General features: G+C 42.8%; 2 protein-coding genes across 2 annotated transcripts; both read right to left on the bottom strand.

Annotated features, from left to right (window-relative positions):
- Positions 1-3,470: 3,470 nt before the first annotated feature.
- On the bottom strand, positions 3,471-13,089 carry elmod3 (ELMO/CED-12 domain containing 3). Its single transcript, XM_058636585.1, has 13 exons — positions 13,023-13,089; positions 10,888-11,623; positions 9,672-9,743; positions 9,518-9,592; positions 9,366-9,435; positions 8,838-8,900; positions 8,638-8,726; positions 8,131-8,254; positions 7,923-8,045; positions 7,652-7,782; positions 7,414-7,490; positions 7,167-7,294; positions 3,471-7,077 (listed from the first exon to the last, which is right to left on the bottom strand). Exons 2-13 carry the CDS (start codon positions 10,987-10,989, stop codon positions 6,827-6,829), a joined length of 1,305 nt encoding a protein of 434 aa, XP_058492568.1. The 5' UTR covers positions 10,990-11,623; positions 13,023-13,089; the 3' UTR covers positions 3,471-6,826.
- Positions 13,090-15,152: 2,063 nt separating this feature from the next.
- star (steroidogenic acute regulatory protein) lies at positions 15,153-17,589 on the bottom strand. The gene is made up of 8 exons (XM_058635869.1): positions 17,525-17,589; positions 17,387-17,459; positions 17,176-17,283; positions 16,970-17,100; positions 16,688-16,846; positions 16,417-16,601; positions 15,833-15,926; positions 15,153-15,715 (listed from the first exon to the last, which is right to left on the bottom strand). The coding sequence occupies exons 2-8, from the start codon at positions 17,448-17,450 to the stop codon at positions 15,596-15,598; spliced, it is 861 nt and encodes a 286-aa protein (XP_058491852.1). The 5' UTR covers positions 17,451-17,459; positions 17,525-17,589; the 3' UTR covers positions 15,153-15,595.
- Positions 17,590-18,873: the final 1,284 nt, after the last annotated feature.

The following is an 18,873-nucleotide window of genomic DNA, read 5'->3' as shown; positions in this document are numbered from 1 at the left end:
TAAACATGTGTGAAGACAGAGGTGAGACATGACTTTTTACACACTGCACCTTTAAGATCAGACAATGAGCAAACATTTAAATTATAAACGTATTAATTTATGCAGCACCTGTAGAATTAACCTTCTTTCTATTCCCTGCTCATTGTGTGTGTGTGTGTGTGCACAGAGTGTGTGTGCACTCTAGTGGCTGAAACACAGAAAGGCTGAAGGTCTACGGGCAAACACTCTGTCAGTTCCTGTCTTCTTAGAAATTCTGGAGAAATAAACACTTGTGTGTGTGTGTGTGAATGTGTGAGTGCTCGTCATGTGACTCAGAGAAAAAGAGAAGCTGCAGACGCCATAAAAAGTTCCACGTGGCGTGCCGCGGTTATTTGGTGATTGATGCCAGGTGCTTCTGCTCCTCTGGGACTTTCACACACACACACACACACACACACACACGCTGTCCTCTCTGTCGTTTAGAGGATGGTCCAAAGGAGAGGAAATAGCCACACCTTCAAAATATCAGACCTCTTGTTGAGGTCAGAGGTCAGAAGAGGATGTCCAGACCGTCGTCAAAATATCTAATGTCTTGTCTTGAGTCACAGCTCAGAGGAAACAATGTCAGAAGGTTGTTATTTAAAAAAAAGGCAAATCCTCTCGTTTCAAGAAAAAAAACTGAGTTAAATACACTTGAAACAAACAGGATGACAAAAAAAAATACTATTTTTGAGTAGAGCTGCAACAATTAATTGATTATTAATCCATAACTACATTAATTAATCGACTATTTTCAGTTTGAAGCTTTTTTTCCATGATTAAAAAACAATATATGCCCCATATTCATTTTGTATTAGTTCATGTAATGTTGCTCCGTGCCACTAGGGGGCTGTATCTACTGTGTGGCTCAGTTGACCTCGAGTCAAAAGTTATGCCATTGAACCCTAAACACAGGTGTCGCTGATTAGGGAAGTTTTTCGACTTGTGTACCGTCTGTGATTTGATGTAGTGAGAAATTCGGTTTGTTGTTTTTGTTCCATGTTTTAAAAGTTAAAGTTATATGAAGGAAAATAAACCTGAACAAGATAATTGGAACATTACCGAACTTTCTAAAAACTAAACCCTTCATATTAGCAACCAGACCAGTACTGCTTCGTTAAGGACTGAGTCAGCACATTTAGGTCGAAAAACTGCCACGCGGAAGACCGGGGTTCGATTCCCCGACGTGGGACGCGGACCTGGACCTGTTACATTGTGGATTTACGTGTTCGTTTGGAGACCACGGACGTGAGGTGGGCAAATGTGTGGCGTTGCCGAGCGAGCTCCAGGGCTAGCGGGACACCAACGTCATAACACCGGGACAGCATTCATCAAAGCCGGCCAACACACGATTGAGGTACGTGTTGATCAGCGCTGATATCATGAATGTGTGTGTGTGTGTACATATTCGCGTAAACCCAGTAATAAAATAAATAAACACTTTAAAAAAGGAAAGAAAGTCTAACTTTGGTAAACTGTCGAAAGTAAAATAATCTACTTCTAAATTGATGGGTGATAAAGAGTATGCAAATGAGGTTGAAAATGAATTGAACATGTTCAAATACAACAGGTACATACAGCTTTATTGGGTGTATTGCCTGCTGATGAAGCTAACAGACATGAAGTATGGTACCAAGCTAAGATGTTGAATATCAATGAGTTTAATCTGTCTGACACTAAAGCTGTCACCCTCACTCAATGGATCAGTAACAGTCGAGAAGAGGACCTCAAGTCCAAGAACCTGCATGAGCTTGATCTGGACCGGGATAAGCTGCCGTTGAACAGAGCTTTGGGTTTGCAATGGTGTATCGAGGTGAACACTTTTCAAATTCAAGCTGAAAGTCCAGGAGAAGCCGGCCAACCAAGCGAGGCATGCTGTCCATCATCAGTTCAGGTCTTTGAATCATGAGCGCATTGAAAGAGCCTTGTCCAAGAAGGGAATCAAGTGAAGCTTTCACCCTCCAACTGGGTCCCATCACAGTGCTGCTTGGGAGCGCATGATACGGATGATCAGGAAGATTTTGTGCTCTGTGCTCCGTCAGCAAACCTTGGATGACGAAGGGCTCCATACCCTGCTCTGTGAGGCTGAAGCTATGCTCAACGATCGCCCCATCACGAGGCTGACAGAGGACCCCCAACGACCTGGAGGCGCTGACGCCAAACCATCTGCTACTCCTCAAAGGAAAACCTGTTCGACACAAGGGATGTTTACGCGAGGAGAAGGAGGAAACGAACCCAGTACATATCGGATCTCTTTTGGAAGAGATTGATCCGCGAGTACTTACTGCTTTTTACAGGAGCGTCAAAAATGGATCTTGGGAAGAGTCCTGGAAACCTTCCCTGATAAGAGAGGTCTGGTACGTGTGGTTAGTTTAAAGACCAAGACAAACATCATTGAACGACCCATAACCAAAATATGCTCGCTTAATGAAGCTGAAGACTAATTGTTTCCCTATATAAATAGTGGCTATTTTTTTGGTATTTATGTCTCATTTCAATTTGGTGTAATTGCTCTGGCAGGTGCAATTAGGGACTGTAGTGTATGAGCCATATTCATTTTGTATTCTTTCATGTAATGTTACTCTGTGCCACTAGGGGGCTGTATTTACTGTGTGGCTCAGTTGACCTGAGTCCGCCAAGTTATGGAAAGCTAAACACAGGTGTTGGTGATTTGGGAAGCAAACAGTGATTTGATGTAGTGAGCAATTTGGTTTGTTGTTTTTCTTACATGTATTAGGAGTTAAAGTTATTCCTGCTGTGTGATATATGAAGGAAAATACACCTGCAAGATAATTGGAACATGTTCGAGCGCACTCGGCTAAAACTAAACCCTCCGTATTAGCAACCAGTACTGCTTCGTTTAGGACTGAGTCGGTACAAACAACATTTCCGATTGTTTAAGTTTCTTAAATGTGAATATTTTCTTTATTTCTTTGCTCTGAATAACGAAGAAATCATTAAAAGTGAATCATTTTGGTTTGTGGACAAAACAAGACATTTGAGAACATCAGCATTTCCAGGTTTGACGAACGCCGATCAACATTTTTTAAGGTTTTCTGGCATTTTACGGACGATTGATTGAGAAAATGATCGACAGATTAATCCATTATGAAAATAATCTTGAGTTGCAGCTCTATTTTTGAGCATCACACGCTTATTACGAGACAATACTTTTAGTTTTCCCAGCTAATTTCAAGATCACCCTCATCTTGTAAGGCTTTAATACAACTGGTAAATATAAATATAGAATTTTTTTTTGCTTATTACAAGCAAAAAATATCTAATATTCATTGTCTTTTGCTTATTTTTGGAGTGGCCTTTTTTTTCCACAGCAGCAGAAGACCACACCAGTGCCACTTTACAGGACACCTCATAAAGTTTATTAGGTGTGTGTGTGTGTGTGTGTGATAAAGTGGAGTAAAGCGGTCACATACAGATGTGGAATATGAACATTTTCACTTTTAAACAGCATTTATTTAGCTTTCTTCATACAATACATTTAATGTACACCAGCACATACTGTATTCTGAAATAACTCTCAGTATAAAATAGGGCTTCTACAATCAAGGTACAGTCATAAAATGCTCTGAGGGACATGACGACGACGGCGACAGTAAAACACCTTCATATAAAGCGCAGGATATTGAAAGAAGTGATTGTATTTGCCGAGCTGCTGCTGCAGGGAGCAGACGTTCAGCGCGCGCCTCTCAGAGCACACGACATCCTGCAAAGAACCCGTGGTTTCTCTTCTCTTTTCCCTCTCGCTTCTGTTTTCACAACTGAGGAGACTCCAAATGGTGATCGATGCGTAAGAATAAGATCAATTACAACCGCTGAAAATATAACTTTTCTTAATATGAGAGGATAAACCAGGCCTTGTTTGGATACTTAATATATACCAAGGTCAAAGCATACACAGTATTATGACTGCTCATCAAGCCTATGTCTTTACAATCAGATATTGAAGTATGTCTGTGACTGTAGCTAGAAAGAAGTGTTCTCCTGACATCAAACACTTAAAAAACAGCAAAGATATACTTTACTATCACTGAAGCCACAAGAAAACCAGCTTATTTCAACATGGTAAACATCAGCCAATTATAGATTCTTTTAAAAAGGATTTTTTTTTTCTTTTTTTTCTGTTTAAATCTGCAAATGTGCATCAGAACATGTGTGGGCCTATATAGTGTCTACAAATGTGTCTTTAAATAGAATACACAGAACATTGACCAGCGTTTGTGTTAGTTTGTAATCATGTAGTGCTTCAGGTGTTATTATAGGACAGAGAGAATGTCGGGGGGGGGGGGGGCACACAAGGAAACGTAAAAACCAAACAAACATCGGGAGAGAAGGAGAGATTTGTCTCAAGTCTTGAGGTAAGCAATGTGTTTCAGTATAATGCCCTACAGACAATCATACAGTTACAATCATTAATTCTCTATATACAAACTTCCTGATTTACATACACACTGTACTGCTCCTCAGTTTAAAATGGAATAAAACGAAATGCCAGATCATATCTGTGGTGCAACATCTGAGAGCGATGAGGGGGGAATCTCGCTCCGCGCAGAGCCCGTGTCATGAGGTGGCTGCGAGGACAAACGTAGTTATGGCTATTGAATGATGAAGACCCGCTGAAGGCCCGCTTATGCTTGCATACGTCACACGTTCCTATCAAAGGTCTACAACAGTGCAAAAAGTTCCTGATCAATCAAAACACTCGCAAACAATTGGCAAAAGTACATCAGCTCCAGCTTTTTTTTTAAGTTACACGGTGGCAAACAGCGATGGAGAACGATGATCTGAGTGGACGTCGACATTGAAGATTTACACGCCCGCGATTGTTTTCCATGTGTGTGTGTGTGTGTGTGTGTTTATATCCATTGACGGGGGCGGGACGACTGTGTTTACCGCATCACACGGAAAAGAGAACGAGCACCGACCACACGATTCCACTGGGACGTAGGCGACATTTATTTTTTTATCGTCACCTTCTTAGAAGACAAGGTCAAGCCGCTCCCGCGTCTCTGCAGGACATACACTGCGCCGCCTACACGTGCGTCTACCGGAGGAAGCGTAATGGAAACATGGAATGGATGTGCTATAGTAGTAACAGTTTGCTCACTCACTGACACTACAGAGTGTAACTGAGACATGACATCAACAAGCTTTACAAAGGAGGAGGAGGATATAAGATGCTACAGTACTAGTGCTACCTGAACATGCTACAGACTGAGACTACGACAACGGGGGACGGTTTCGCGTCAGCACAGCGCAGCCGCATGCTCTGCCGAGGAGCTGGACCCATTCCAGGCTGCAGGATATGCTCCTTGATTTACGACGAGCATTCGGTAATTGTACAATTACAAATCTGCAGCTCCGAGGATCAAGTACTTAGTAAAGCGGACTTCTTTTGTGCTACGGAAAGCGCCCCATCTGTAGTCTGTTCCTGTCATACAACACACACACACACGCACACACACACACGCACGCACACAAACCCTGAAGTAAAGAACGATTTCTATCGTTACACAGCACATATCGTTTTTGATTATCATTGAGTGAGAGCTGGGATTGCATACTGTACCATACATCTCCACGGGGAGGCATCCTTCATCAATATCAGCTGATCCATTTGGTACCACACACACACACACACACACACACACACACAGACCCATACACACAATAGAATACATTTCTAAACTGGTCCAAAAAATTACAATCACATGCTTTGTAACGGAATGTAGAGAAAGCTCATACCAGACCTTTGAATGAAGCCGGGACCAAGCACAGACACACGGACGTCTCGTTGGCTTTCACCATGAAAAGACTTTAAGATCGAATAATAACAGTGTTGAAAATCCCTCACACGGTCACGGAGCCTCAGTTTAATAACAAACTCTGAAGTGCTTTTTACTCATAACGGTCAGGTTATGAAGGACGTCCCTTCACAAAGGACTAGATTAGTTCTTTTTTAAATTATTTAAAATATATTCCCCCCCATATTAGGCGGGACCTCTGGACTAAGTCAATCACACCATCACTGGCTTTACCACCACACACGTGGACTGACTGTCCGACATCTGTCACAATAACGTTCAATTCAATCACACAAAGGGGAGTAGACCTTCGAAGCACGCTGCATTCAAAGACTAGCGTGTGAGAATTCTGAGAACGACGTCTGTTCCCCGCACAAAAGCTCGTGTAACCTCTGGATTTTCTATCTGCTCAGAGAAAACTCCATAAAAGGGATTTGAATTTTCTTTTGACGTCACTTAAACCGTATAATGCTGCCCGTCAGCTGCATTAGCCTTTGATAATGGCTGCTCGTTGCGATGCTAACATCACCTGACAGAGACCGTGGGAACACAGGTGTGCATGTTTTGGATTTCTAGGCAGGCGACGAGTAACAATTCATATTTGGCTGAAAACCGCAGAAAAGTGCAAATTCACTTTCTTGATTTTTGTGACACGTTATCTTTACACTCTACAGTCCGCCGTTCTTTGTTTTCTGTTAAAAAAACAACAACGAATGAAGTAACAAAACAGGCGCACGCACGCACACACACGCACACACACACACACACACAAAAAGGAAATATAACTCTGAAAGCATAATGTGATCAAAGTGCAACACCCCAGCAGCAAGGGAGAGAGTGGAAGTGTTTGAAAAGGTTCAGATAGCAGGTCCTAGACCAGGGTCTGGCGGGGGTTCTTCTAACTCTCTGAGTTAGTCACTCGGAATACGCTAACAGACACACCCACAAGCAGGATTGCTCACACGCACACTCACGCAGAGTCTAGCTTAGATGAGTCTGGCCTCTCCCTCCATGTCTGGTGGTAGATCACACACTCCCGTGAAGTGCATCTCCTTCCCCTTGCTTCCTTGTCCCACCACGGCTCTGGCCGCTCGCTCCCCCAGGCCGGGAGACGGCTGTTGGGCCTGAGGGTCTGATGACGTCCCACAGGGGATCCCGACTGCCTGCCTCTCTTTCAGGAAGACCTCGAGTCGGCGTAGCATCTGCTTGGGGTTCTTTTTGGCAAACAGCTCCACTTCTGAGGGTTTGAAAACAGAGAAAATGTGGGAATCTGCATTTCTGAGTCGTGTTTTAGAGAAAGAGGAAAATATAATCTCCGTTCATCACCTTTCAGTACAAAACCAGAGTCAGCGATGGTCTTGTGTTGGGTCTTCCACAGCTGGTAAAGGTGCAGATACGTGGCAACGTAAAACTCATTCAGGACGCCGACCACTTGCTGACGACGATTGCACTCCCTGTCACGACCAGAGACACGCGAGCGCTGGTTAGAAGTGATCGTGTGTGCGTACCACACACACACACACACACAGTTCATCGGCTGTGTGAAAACAATAACTGAGCAGCGATGACTCACTTGGACAAGGCCTCCTCTCTGAGTACTTGCAGAGCGATGCGGGTCATGTTTATCGACATCACGCTGAATGGAAAGTTCTAAAGCAAAGAAACGGATCACATAAGATTGAAGTTTACAAGGAGAGGTCAATAATCTCGTTTCTAATCTAGTTCCCCAACGCTCAAAGCTACTTTTTCTACTTAATCAATTAAATATTAGAGCAAAAAGAACAACAGGAGCAGACTGTGGTCTATAATACCTGTGTAGGGTGTTGGGATAACTTGTAGATGTCTCTAGCCAGTGGCAAAGTCTCTGGATCCATCACAAAGTACAGAGTATGCATCAGTCCCAGGAAGCCAGTGCCGCGTAGGTCAGTTGCTGGGTCCGTACCTACAGTAACACACAGATGACACAGCATAGAATCTCCCCGTTTGGTCAGTAATTCTAAGTAAAAACATGTTTGTTTTTTTGCAGTCATTATGACACAAACACAAATCTTAAGACAGGATGACATCACCACCATGTCTCACCCTGAAAGCCGATGTTTTCCCAGTGCACGCCGTAGCGAGGACAGTCCAGTCTGCTGCCGACGAGCTTCTTGTAAATGGTTTGGAGGACGCGCATGTGGACGGTTTGGCTGTTGTCCACGGGGCCTATTGAAAGACACAGACATTTAAAAGTGATGACCGATTTAACAAAGACCGGCGGCATGATTATGGGCTGTAAACGCACACTCACACTGTGCAATGGCAAAGACCAGATCCCGCTCCTCCAAGAGTTCCCGATGAAGCCGTGGAGGTCCAAAGAGGAAGTGTGCGATAGCAGCCAGACCAGTCCTGCGAATGGTTGGCTGGATGTTCTTCTGCATTTGGAAAACATAACGCTCCTTTTAGAGTTCTTAATTAATGCACTTGATTTTTGTATTTACAGTTCATTGATTATGTGGTGGGAACATTTTCTCCAGTTGTATTCTTCTCACTGACGTGGGCCCCAGGTCTTTGAATCAAATTTCCTTTTGGTTTTAATTTGTTACGCAAACTCCACATCCTCCATCTGTGTGTCACAATAAAATGCTTCCAGCTGTTCTTTCCCATCTCAGGGAATCGTTTACATGATCATGTTGTTCCACTAAGTATTGTAGAATATCCATAATGCTGAATTGACCATGTAAATATGTAGAGCACCACATTCACCGGCATTGTGAGACATTTTCATTTGAGTTTTTGGTTATGTAGCATTTCTTACTAGCAAATCCCCGAGGTCTGTGGTCTGGAAGTACTGCAGGGCTTCATTGAAGGAGATAAGTGGGCTTGGGCTTGAGTCCTCAGTGAAAGCTAAAGGGATATTACATGAGGTTATTCACTTAGATCAGCGACTTTCAAACAAAAAGAATAAGTCATCTTTATTTTTATACAAAACAGGTGAAACGGTGAGATGTGTCTGACCTGGTTGAACGTTTTCCAGGGCCTCCCACTCCTGCCTGGCCTTTTCTAACTCCACGTTTTCCTCTATGAAGAGATTCACGTAGATGAGGTAAGAAAACAAACTGCTTCACACACGAGTTCCACAAACTTTCTACACACACACAGATGTCACTGCCTGTGGCCAATTCATACTTTTTTACATTTTAAATGTCATCATCCACGTGCAGCTCACACATCTGTGACCGTGCATGCTCCAGGTAGCACAAACCACTGGAACAGTACACGTGTGTGGAAAAACCCATGATGCAGATGCACACTTTAGTATAAACGAAACTATGAGCACAACTCTCTAAAGACACGGAAAGTAGAGGACGCTACGGAGACTCTGCTTTCTCCGAGTAGACAACCTTTCCTCCTGAGGGAGCGTTTACCTGCAAAGGCTGCCTGGTTTCTAGGATACACTCACATATTCCTGTGGGAAGAGGGTGTTCAACAAAAGAGAGGCAGTGTGAGACTTTATATGTGTGTGTGTGTGTGTGTGTGTGTTACCTGAAGGTTTAGGTTGGTCCCCCCCTGCCGTCAGGGTCTGCAGAAGACCGTTCTGCTTCAGTGCTGAAATCTGAACAAGAATCTTACAATGAGTGGCATGAAAGAAGAGCCACGTTGGCTTGAGTGAGATACGCAGAATGAAATTAAGTTACCGGCAGAGATGTGAGTGGCGCGCTGCCGTTGGTGTGGTCTTTGACATTATGGCCAATAATTATACCATTCATGACCTGTTAAGTAATGAGGGTTATGAATAAAGGACTTGGCGGAAATAAACAAATTGCGACGGCAGCTTGAATAGACACTCACGGGCTTATGATTGGAGTGTCCATTGGTGATCTCCTCTGATGGTTTACATTCACTGGACAGACCGTTTAGACCCTGACAGAAGGGCAGCCACACAGAACACATGTATCAGACATGCACACAACAACGTTAACACTGCACATGATCACGTTTCTTAATACACTTCATCTTACATGAAGAAAAAGGGGCCACAAAAGTGTAAATAATAATACATTTACCCAGTAAGAATCTGGTAATAATAGGTATACTTCCATTAAAGCTTTCTTGTTATGTACAGATGGCGCCACAGTGATGCACAGCATGATACAATTATCTGATCAAACTTTAACGCAGGTATAACAAATAACTGAGAAGAGTAAGGACAGCGACTATAGTGACGACAGCCTATAGATCTGTGCAAAAAATAAAAATAAAATAAATCACCACCAGTAAATAGGTTTATCAATTGTAGTCGACAGCACACATTTGACGAAAGTGACGCTGGTGCGTTAGTGTAACGTTACAACGTCAGTGTCAGGTGACGGTTACACAGAGAGGCTCCATATTGGAACTCAATGGTTCGAAAACCAACGTCTCTAAGGTCGAAAGATTTGGAAAATGTGATATGGTCAGATGAGTCATCCTTCCCCCATACAACACTGAGGGGATTATGCGGTGGGGGCCATTTTGCTGACATGGTTTGGGTCCACTTGTCTCTTAAGAGGAGTGGAAAGCATCACTGAGGTTGTTCTAAGTCATCAGCATTAATTAAATAAAAGTTTCTATCTTGAAAGGAGCAGCCTCTTCCAGGATGATAATGCACTCGTTCGAGGAACACAAAAGGATTTGAATCGTGTGCTGTGGCTCTACTGTCACCAAATCTCCTTCCTACAACACCTAAGACACTATGTTGGCTTTACTCATCCGAATGTCTAGAAAACAAAGCTATAGATACGGTATGCCTCTTGTTAGCTGCAGCCATGGATACATGCCAAACAAACCAAAATGGGATTACAGCTCAAGTGTGGGGAGAATTTAGGCCTAAAGTTCAATACAGCTTAAATAAATAAAATTAAAATTAAATAAAACTACTTTATCTTGTACCACATAATCAAAAGCACAGAGCAGTGGGGGAACTTTGGTGACTATCGATAATTTGTTGAGTAGGTGTTGCCATTCTGTTCTAAAGGGATTAACATTAAAGAAAAACTAGGAGCAAAGGTAATTAAGGAAGAGTTACCTCAGGATGTGATGTGACATCAATGTCTTCTTCCATTGCATACATGTGTGTTGGCTGGGGCATGTGTTCCTGATCCTGGACTCTACAGGCTTCTGAAGTCATGGACAAAAATGGGCTGAGGAGCTAACGCGAGGACGACCACCATTGTTTCTGTAGTGCACATTTGTAGTGACTGCAAGTATCTAAGCCTTTCGGATGTTCTTCTCGTATACTCGGTGTCACTCATCAGTATGATTTCACAAAACCATCATCACTGGCAATAGAAATCCATGTTCTGCAGCTCTTTGCTATGGCGATGATTGTGTGGAGTCTGGTTTGATTAGGTACTCCAAAGTCTAACCTTGAGCGTGTACACAGAGAGGGATGTGCAGATGTGAGCTGATGGGAGGAAATGGATATCCATCAATACGCAAGTTAGGTGGAAACTGGTCTCTTTCCTCTGCCGGTGGGTTCACTCCTCAGCCCCATCAGAGGTGCACAGACGCTGGCTGATGACACTGCTTTTCAGGGCTGGGCTCTCCCCGTCTGAGACACGTCATTATTTTGGTGCTCAATAAACAAATCCAGATACAGGTGCAGCTTTAGGTCTCTGCTGGGTTATGTCTTTAGGCTCATGTGAAGCAGCAGTCGTGGACTTCCAGAGCAGGAGTTGCAGGTGTCCAGTGAGATGTGGGTCATAGATATAAGACTTGTTTTGCCAGTATCCTGAGAAGGGACTGTCGTATGTACACAAGATCTGAAAATTAGAACAAAACAAAATGACTAACTGTGGTCAGTGAGAAACAATGGTGCATAAATTATGAATAGATCATTTCAAAGGGGGAAATAAATACAGGTGGATTGACGTCAAAGTTGATGAATATGTAACCACAACATTTAAAATAAACTAACTTCATCAGGAGCCTGGAACCAGCTAATTTAAGCAGAAGGCAGTCAACTGTATTTTATAATATAATAAATACATTCTATTCCAAAATTTAATTAGTATTATTATAAAAGAATTATCTTTCTGTGTATTTCGGCATTTGGTATTGATAATGTTGCATTACTGCCTTCTTGTGGGTTTAATCACTCTTGACTTTCTCCTTACCTCTCTGGTGTGTGTGTTTGTTCTTCTTGGCAAAGTGAGCAGGATAAAAAGTAAAAAGGCTAAAAGGACAAGAATCAGATTTGTGAGGGAAGAACAGGGGGAACAGACAGAAAGACTTTGGTTACACTTGCACTCTAATGTACTGTCATATACCTAATTATTCTAAAGCATCTGGTTGTGATCAGCAGAGGAAGCTTGACAGACTATCATCATCATCATGAAAGGCAGAAAGAGGAAGAAAGCAGTAATGCAACATTCTTCTATCTACCTAACTAACTAACTACGTCGTAGTAGTAGTAACCTACATCAAGTGATGCAAATACTGATAAATACATTTACTGCATGTACTGCACTTGAATACAAACTTATGCAATTTCAAATCTATCGTGGTTATGATTTTTATTTGACAGCTGGTCCATGAATAACTGCACATATTTAATGGATATATGATGGACAAATGGAGTCTGATGCATTGACTGACTTAAACTCCCCAGCAGTGCATGAATGAAAGAAACACAACTTTGCCAGGACACTTGTCCACAGTAGCAGAGGACACTTGTCCACAGTAGCAGAGGACACTTGTCCACAGTAGCAGAGGACACTTGTCCACTGTGACACCGACGCTTTGACAGCTACAGCACTCCGCTAACATTATCTGGAGCTGCCAACATGCTAGCCGTGTGTCAGATAGCAACCCCGCTGGCACAAAGACGCAGCTCCGCTTGGTCTCGAAGCGGGAACAGAGCGCCCGTCTGTGCCGGGAGACCACCACACCACACGTGCCGCATCCAGCGAGACGGTTTAAACAGGAATACTGAGTGCGGTGAAGAAGTTAAGAGATGATTAGCACGAGAAAAACCAGCTGTCAGGCTAACTAACGGGCTAGCCGCAGCTCTAGTGAAGTGTAACGGGGACTGAGTCTGTCCCCACACACACAACACAGGCGATAAAAGCTGCTTTTGTCAAACGGGCATATTAAATAGAATCAACAACACACACAACATGCAGCCACCTGTTATAACACTCAAGCGTTTATAAAAAGTACCTCAGTTTCTGATTGTTTCTCCCTCCAATCTCAGCTTCCCTTCCCCCGTCCAGTGGCCACGGCATTTGCAATGCATCATGGGAATTGCAGTTTCCGGTCTCACTCTAGTTTAATTACGTCATTGCTCTTGTTCCCTCTCTGTGTCTCCTGTGGCAAGCCGTTTGACATTTAATAGCTAGACTGGATATGTATTATATAAATATGTGTAATTCAGTTCTTCTGAGTCAAAATGAACATATAAGATATCCACAATCACATTCTTCCTATCCACACATGTCGTTTCACATATTCACAATGTCACTTTTGCCATTCATGTGTATTGGGCTTTCACTTTCAGATACACACAATTATATTCTGGATATCTAGAATGAACATCGTGGATATCTGCAATTGAATTCTTACTAGGAAAAACTCCCATTTCAGATATCTTCAATGCATTTGTTACTAGTCTTCTCATAGTCAAAATGAGAAATGCTATTTTGGATATCTAAAATATAATTACAGATAGAGTGGCTGGATTTAATGTTAAAACGGCTTGCAGTAGTCTCCAACAGCAGGGAGATTTAGACCTCCTTCTCTAGCTGCCCCTCAGATAAGAAAAGCAGTTCTGGGAGTTTGGGTCACATAACTGTTTATAATGATTCATAATGTTTAAATCACAAACATGCATGCATAATATGTTCTGTTAACATGTTTGAACAATAAAACGTAAACGACGGTTTATGTGTTGTGCCATTTCCATCACATCGCTCTGGTAAAGTTCCTCGTCTGTGTTCTCTGGTTCATAGGGCAGTGTAGTGATACGTAGTGATATGCAGTGACACAGGCCAGAAAATAGTGCCAAACCGATGTGACATACTGATGTACGGAGGTTTTATTGTTCAAACGTGTGAACATAACATATGCATGAATGTCTGTGGTTTAAAACCTGTTAGTTATGTGATCCCAACTCTCTTTTCTTGCCTCTGAACCGGAGCCTCGTTAAATATGTTCAAAAATCCGAACTGAACAGCCAATCACAGCGATGCATGTCACTGACGGACGGTGACACAGATTAAACACAGTGAATTGGCTGTAAAAGTTATTGGCAGGGCTTCAGTCGATGCTGACACACACACACACACACACACACACACAGCCCTGACAAGGTCATTGACTGCCTGAGGGCCGACTATTGATGTGGTTTATCCTGGATGCTGGGCTTATAGGAGAGATGAAACACATGTCAGTGTAGGCAGAGAGTTAGACATAAAGAAACTGTGTTGGCTCACTCCTGTTTGATGTTTCATGTAAAGTAGATGAAGGATGTATAAAAAAGAATGGCTGTCATCAACACCAGGAATTCAGCTTGTTTTGTCTCCTTGTTTTTTTTTGATCCAGTGATAACTGATCAGTTATCTCTGGATCATTTCCCCTTTCCTATCACACACACACACACACACACAGAGGAACTATAAACAGCTCTGAGTGGCTGCAGCTCACATCTGCTGATGTTCAGATTTTTAGGGATTTGGAGCAGATGTCAATTATTATCCGCTGGAACATTTATTAAAAGACAGAAATGTGTGTTTTGCATTGACACACACCAGCAGAACAGCTCATGCTCACTCAAGTCAGACTCAATCAAACAAGTCTGCGATGTTTCATAAAATCTGGGAAACATTGACCAGCTGACAGGTGACAGCCCGACTCAGAAATGTGACTTATTTCCAGAATTGTGAGGCGCTGTGCGTGAGTGTTAAATCCCGACACCTGTCGTCTCGTCACTATATCACATTTGTACAAAGTGGCTGTGAGAAAACATTTTGGAATCGACACCAAAAAAAGTAAAAATGTTACACAACTGGCACAAATGGAAGAGAGAGTTCCTGTTTTGGGATTGAGATGTGCTGTGACTTGATCTCAGAGAATGTGCTGCTGGCTCACATCAGCCCGCTGAGCTCCTCACACACGTCAGAGGCCAAACACCTGCTCGCTCTGGCAAACTGTCAGAAAACCCATCACCCCCCCCCCAACTGCAAGTCATTTTATTTGATACGAGCCATGATGTTTTACTCTGTGTCCGTGTGTGTGTTGCACTGGACGTTATTTTTGTGGACCGTAACTTTGTAGTTAGAGAAACTCACTGAAGACTTTTACATGTTTTTATTTAAGTTCTCATGCGTCATGATATTACAGATAAATCATTCTCCATAATCTCTTCTATCGTCCTCGACAGCAAAGTCCACACAAACAAATATAAATATCAGTTACAATGGAATTGTGGATTCACTGATGATTTGTTCAACAACAATAAATAAAACACTGGAATCAAAGTTACAGAGGGACAAATATCTGTCGGTTGGTGTCAGTGATGCAAAATCTCACAGCAGGTTTTTAGCGTTAAGAAAACAGTGAAACAAGCTTTTGTGCTAAGAATGTTTCAGAAGAAGCATCATCTTCATATCATCTCCATAAATACTCTCTTTTTCAGCACTTATGAGCAGATTTGGTGATTTTCTTTTTTAATGAGCAGGTGTTTCTCCTCTGCCTCTGTTGAGCTCACGGTGCCAAAGCTCAAGAGGCTTCTTGTGTCAGCAGGCAGGAGCCATCTCCATAGAAACATTATTAGCCATCCTCTGCCTGAGGTGGTTGGCAAAGTCCACCTGTGTCTGAGAGAGCACTTTGTTTACGATCGTCTTTGGGATCCAACCCTGTAACGTACAACACACACACACACACACACACACACACACACACAGAGCCACTGTTAACATTCACGTACACTCTGGTTTCACTTATAACTTTACTGCACTGTGGTTCATTCAGACCTTTAGATCTAGACTCAGTAGCCAGGTGAACTTGGTCTTATTTGGATCTTCAGCGCACGGCTTCATAACGATACAGGTCGGCCCATTTTCTGCCCTGAAAGATAAATGAATAATGTATAACAGCAGTGTAGACAGCATCCATCCATCTATCATCCATCCACCCATCCATCCATCAATCCACCTGTCATCCGTCCATCTGTATCCATCATCCATCCACCCATCCATCTATCCATCTGTGTCCATCCACACATCCATCCATCTGTATCCATCAACCCATCCATTCATCTCTATCCATCATCCATCTGTATCCATCCATTCACCCATCCATTCATCTCTATCCATCATCCATCTGTATCCATCCATTCACCCATCCATTCATCTGTAGCCATCCACCCATCTGTATCATCAATCCATATCCATCCATACACCAATTCATCTGTATCCATCATCCATCCATTTACCCATCAGTATCCATTCATCCGTATCCATCCATCCCTCACTATCCATCTATTATCCATCCACCTGTATCCATCTATTCATTCATCCATCTGCATCCATCCATCCCATAATCAGCTCTGACTTACCTGACCACTCCCCTCTGCTCGGGCATGTTGGGATGTTTGGTGGACATTCCGGCCAGGAAGCAGGTGGAGCCGCGGCGTTTGGCACAGCGGACGCTGACGAAGTCTCTTGGTCCCACCACGTTTCCAGGTGTCTCCGCAGACACCTCATGGGTGACCATGGTGTCCTGGCTGATCTTCTGAAGAATCTTTTTGATCCCATTTTAAAATAATATCATCATCTCACTTTTTCTTTTTAAAACGAGAATCCATGTGAATGTTCCAGCTCACTTACCTTGACCTGTTTGACATTAGGGTTCCACTCCCCCATTTGCTCCATGTTTCCCACCAGCTCTTTGTAAAGATTGTCAGGATGTTGTTCCAGCATCACTTCCAGCTTGAACACCTTCCCGATGTCAGGCAACACCTTACTCAGAACTTTGTCTCCGTTTGCCTGTGTAGAGAAGCAAACGCGACACGAGACATCATCAACGCTCACGCTTTTCCAAATATGAAGCAAAGACGATGCACAAAGGAAACACATGTGAGTGAAGAGTTGCTGTGTGTCAGAACTCACCGCTACAGTTTCAGTGGTCCATCCGTCCTGCTCACTGAGGATGCTGATGGCCTTCTGAAGAGCATCCTCACCTTGCTTCACATAAGACATCTCCTCCTCGCTGTACTGATTCTCCTCTTTAATTCGAGAACCTTACAACAGAGCAAAGTCAGTAAATCATGTCCGTATTCAATACTTGCATTCATTCATTCATTCCCAAAACTCACTGAGGAGGGAGCTCCGTCTGCGGACCTGGCTGATCCAGTTAGTGGGACTTGGACCTGCCAGTCTGTTCAGCTCATGGTGAAGGGCCACAATGGCATTCCTCCTCAAACCTGGAAGAAGTGAACGCTGGAATTACACTTACTATAATATTCAATCACAAAAACAAAACAACACGGAGAGAAAAATGTGCTAAACCGAGATTATTTCACTCACCTGTCATGTTTCTCATGTGCCGGTAGGAGATGCCAGCACACAGTTTGAAGGTTGCAGGCAGCATTTTCTCGTCTTTAGTAGCTTTACGACAACTGGAAAACTGATGTCAAACAGCACACAACTGTGTGAAAGTGGGTCAGAGCTGTAAAAGTGGACGAATGAAAGTGCTCAAGAAGAGAGCGACTGGATGTGTGTCTGTCGAGGCTTGGGAGAGACTGTATATATAAGGGAAGTGCTCTCAAGGCCGCCGCGCTATCACCACGTAGATAAACACTTGCACCCCCTCACTGACCATGTCGCCAAGGCCGCTGCTGCTGTGGTCACGAGCAGCACATCGCAGAACGTCAGATAACGTCCCGTGCACAGGTCACACACACACACACACACTTCCGTCTCGTCAGTGATGAGTAGTGTGTTCTAAAGAGAGGTCAGTGGAACAGACTCTGCGTGACTCATCATCCCTTCATGGTTCCACTGCAGCAGAGATATCTGTGTCTGTCATCACATGGTCACTGGCCATAACCTGGAGATAAATGCTGATGAGGACAGTTCTGACGGAGCCTAAAACAAAGTGGCACTCCTTTTATTATAAGTCATATTAACATACAGCATCCTCAAACTTGCCTAGCAACAGTGACACATCTATACATTACCTCTGTATAATTAATATAACAATGAAGCAAGATATGAAGTCTTGTTAACACTTTATATTAAGGACAACATATTCACCATTAATTAGGTGCTTACTAACATGCATATAAGTAGCATACTAGCCTTTTATTAGTAATTATTAAAACCGTATTCAGGAAAAATCGGAATTCATGTCATAATAGAGGTAGTAATTGTTGTTTTATATGGAGTATGTCGAAAATATTATCAAAACACGCGTTTTTGAGAGGCCACATGATCAAGACAGACTGCGGCGCATGCGCATTGAGAACACAACAACATCCCAAAAATATCGGGATATTGATTTTCATCAATATCACACACCCCTTAGAGGTAGAATAAGGTAGAATAAGGTGTTAATACTGTACATGCCTAATAATGACTAATAAAGGACTAGTATGCTACTTATATGCATGTAAGTAAGCACCTATTTAATGGTGAATATGTGTTCCTTAATAGAAAGTGTTTTGTTGGAATAGAAAGACTTTGTGATCCCTTATTTTTATTTCCTTTTCTTCCCTCTGGACACCTGCACTTGTGAATAGTTTATTTTAATTCCTACAAACATCCCTGTCTATAGTTTTTAATATATTTCTTATTGTGCAACCGCATGTTTATTAAAATGAGGGCATTATAAAAACTCCCAGCTTCAAACAACAACAACAACATGTTTTGATCAAAATTGCTTCAGTGTTTGGAAAACCTTACTCACTTCACCTAAGACCAATCCAAACGATCTAAAAACAATATTGTCTCAGTGAGACTCTCAGGGACGACGGTGGACACGGACACAGAAATAGAAACCAGTCAAGAGGACG

Source organism: Solea solea, chromosome 8, assembly GCF_958295425.1.
Source record: "Solea solea chromosome 8, fSolSol10.1, whole genome shotgun sequence".
Lineage (NCBI taxonomy): Eukaryota > Metazoa > Chordata > Actinopteri > Pleuronectiformes > Soleidae > Solea > Solea solea.
Note: the sequence above shows the minus strand (reverse complement) of the source record. Positions and strands in the feature narration are given on the sequence as shown.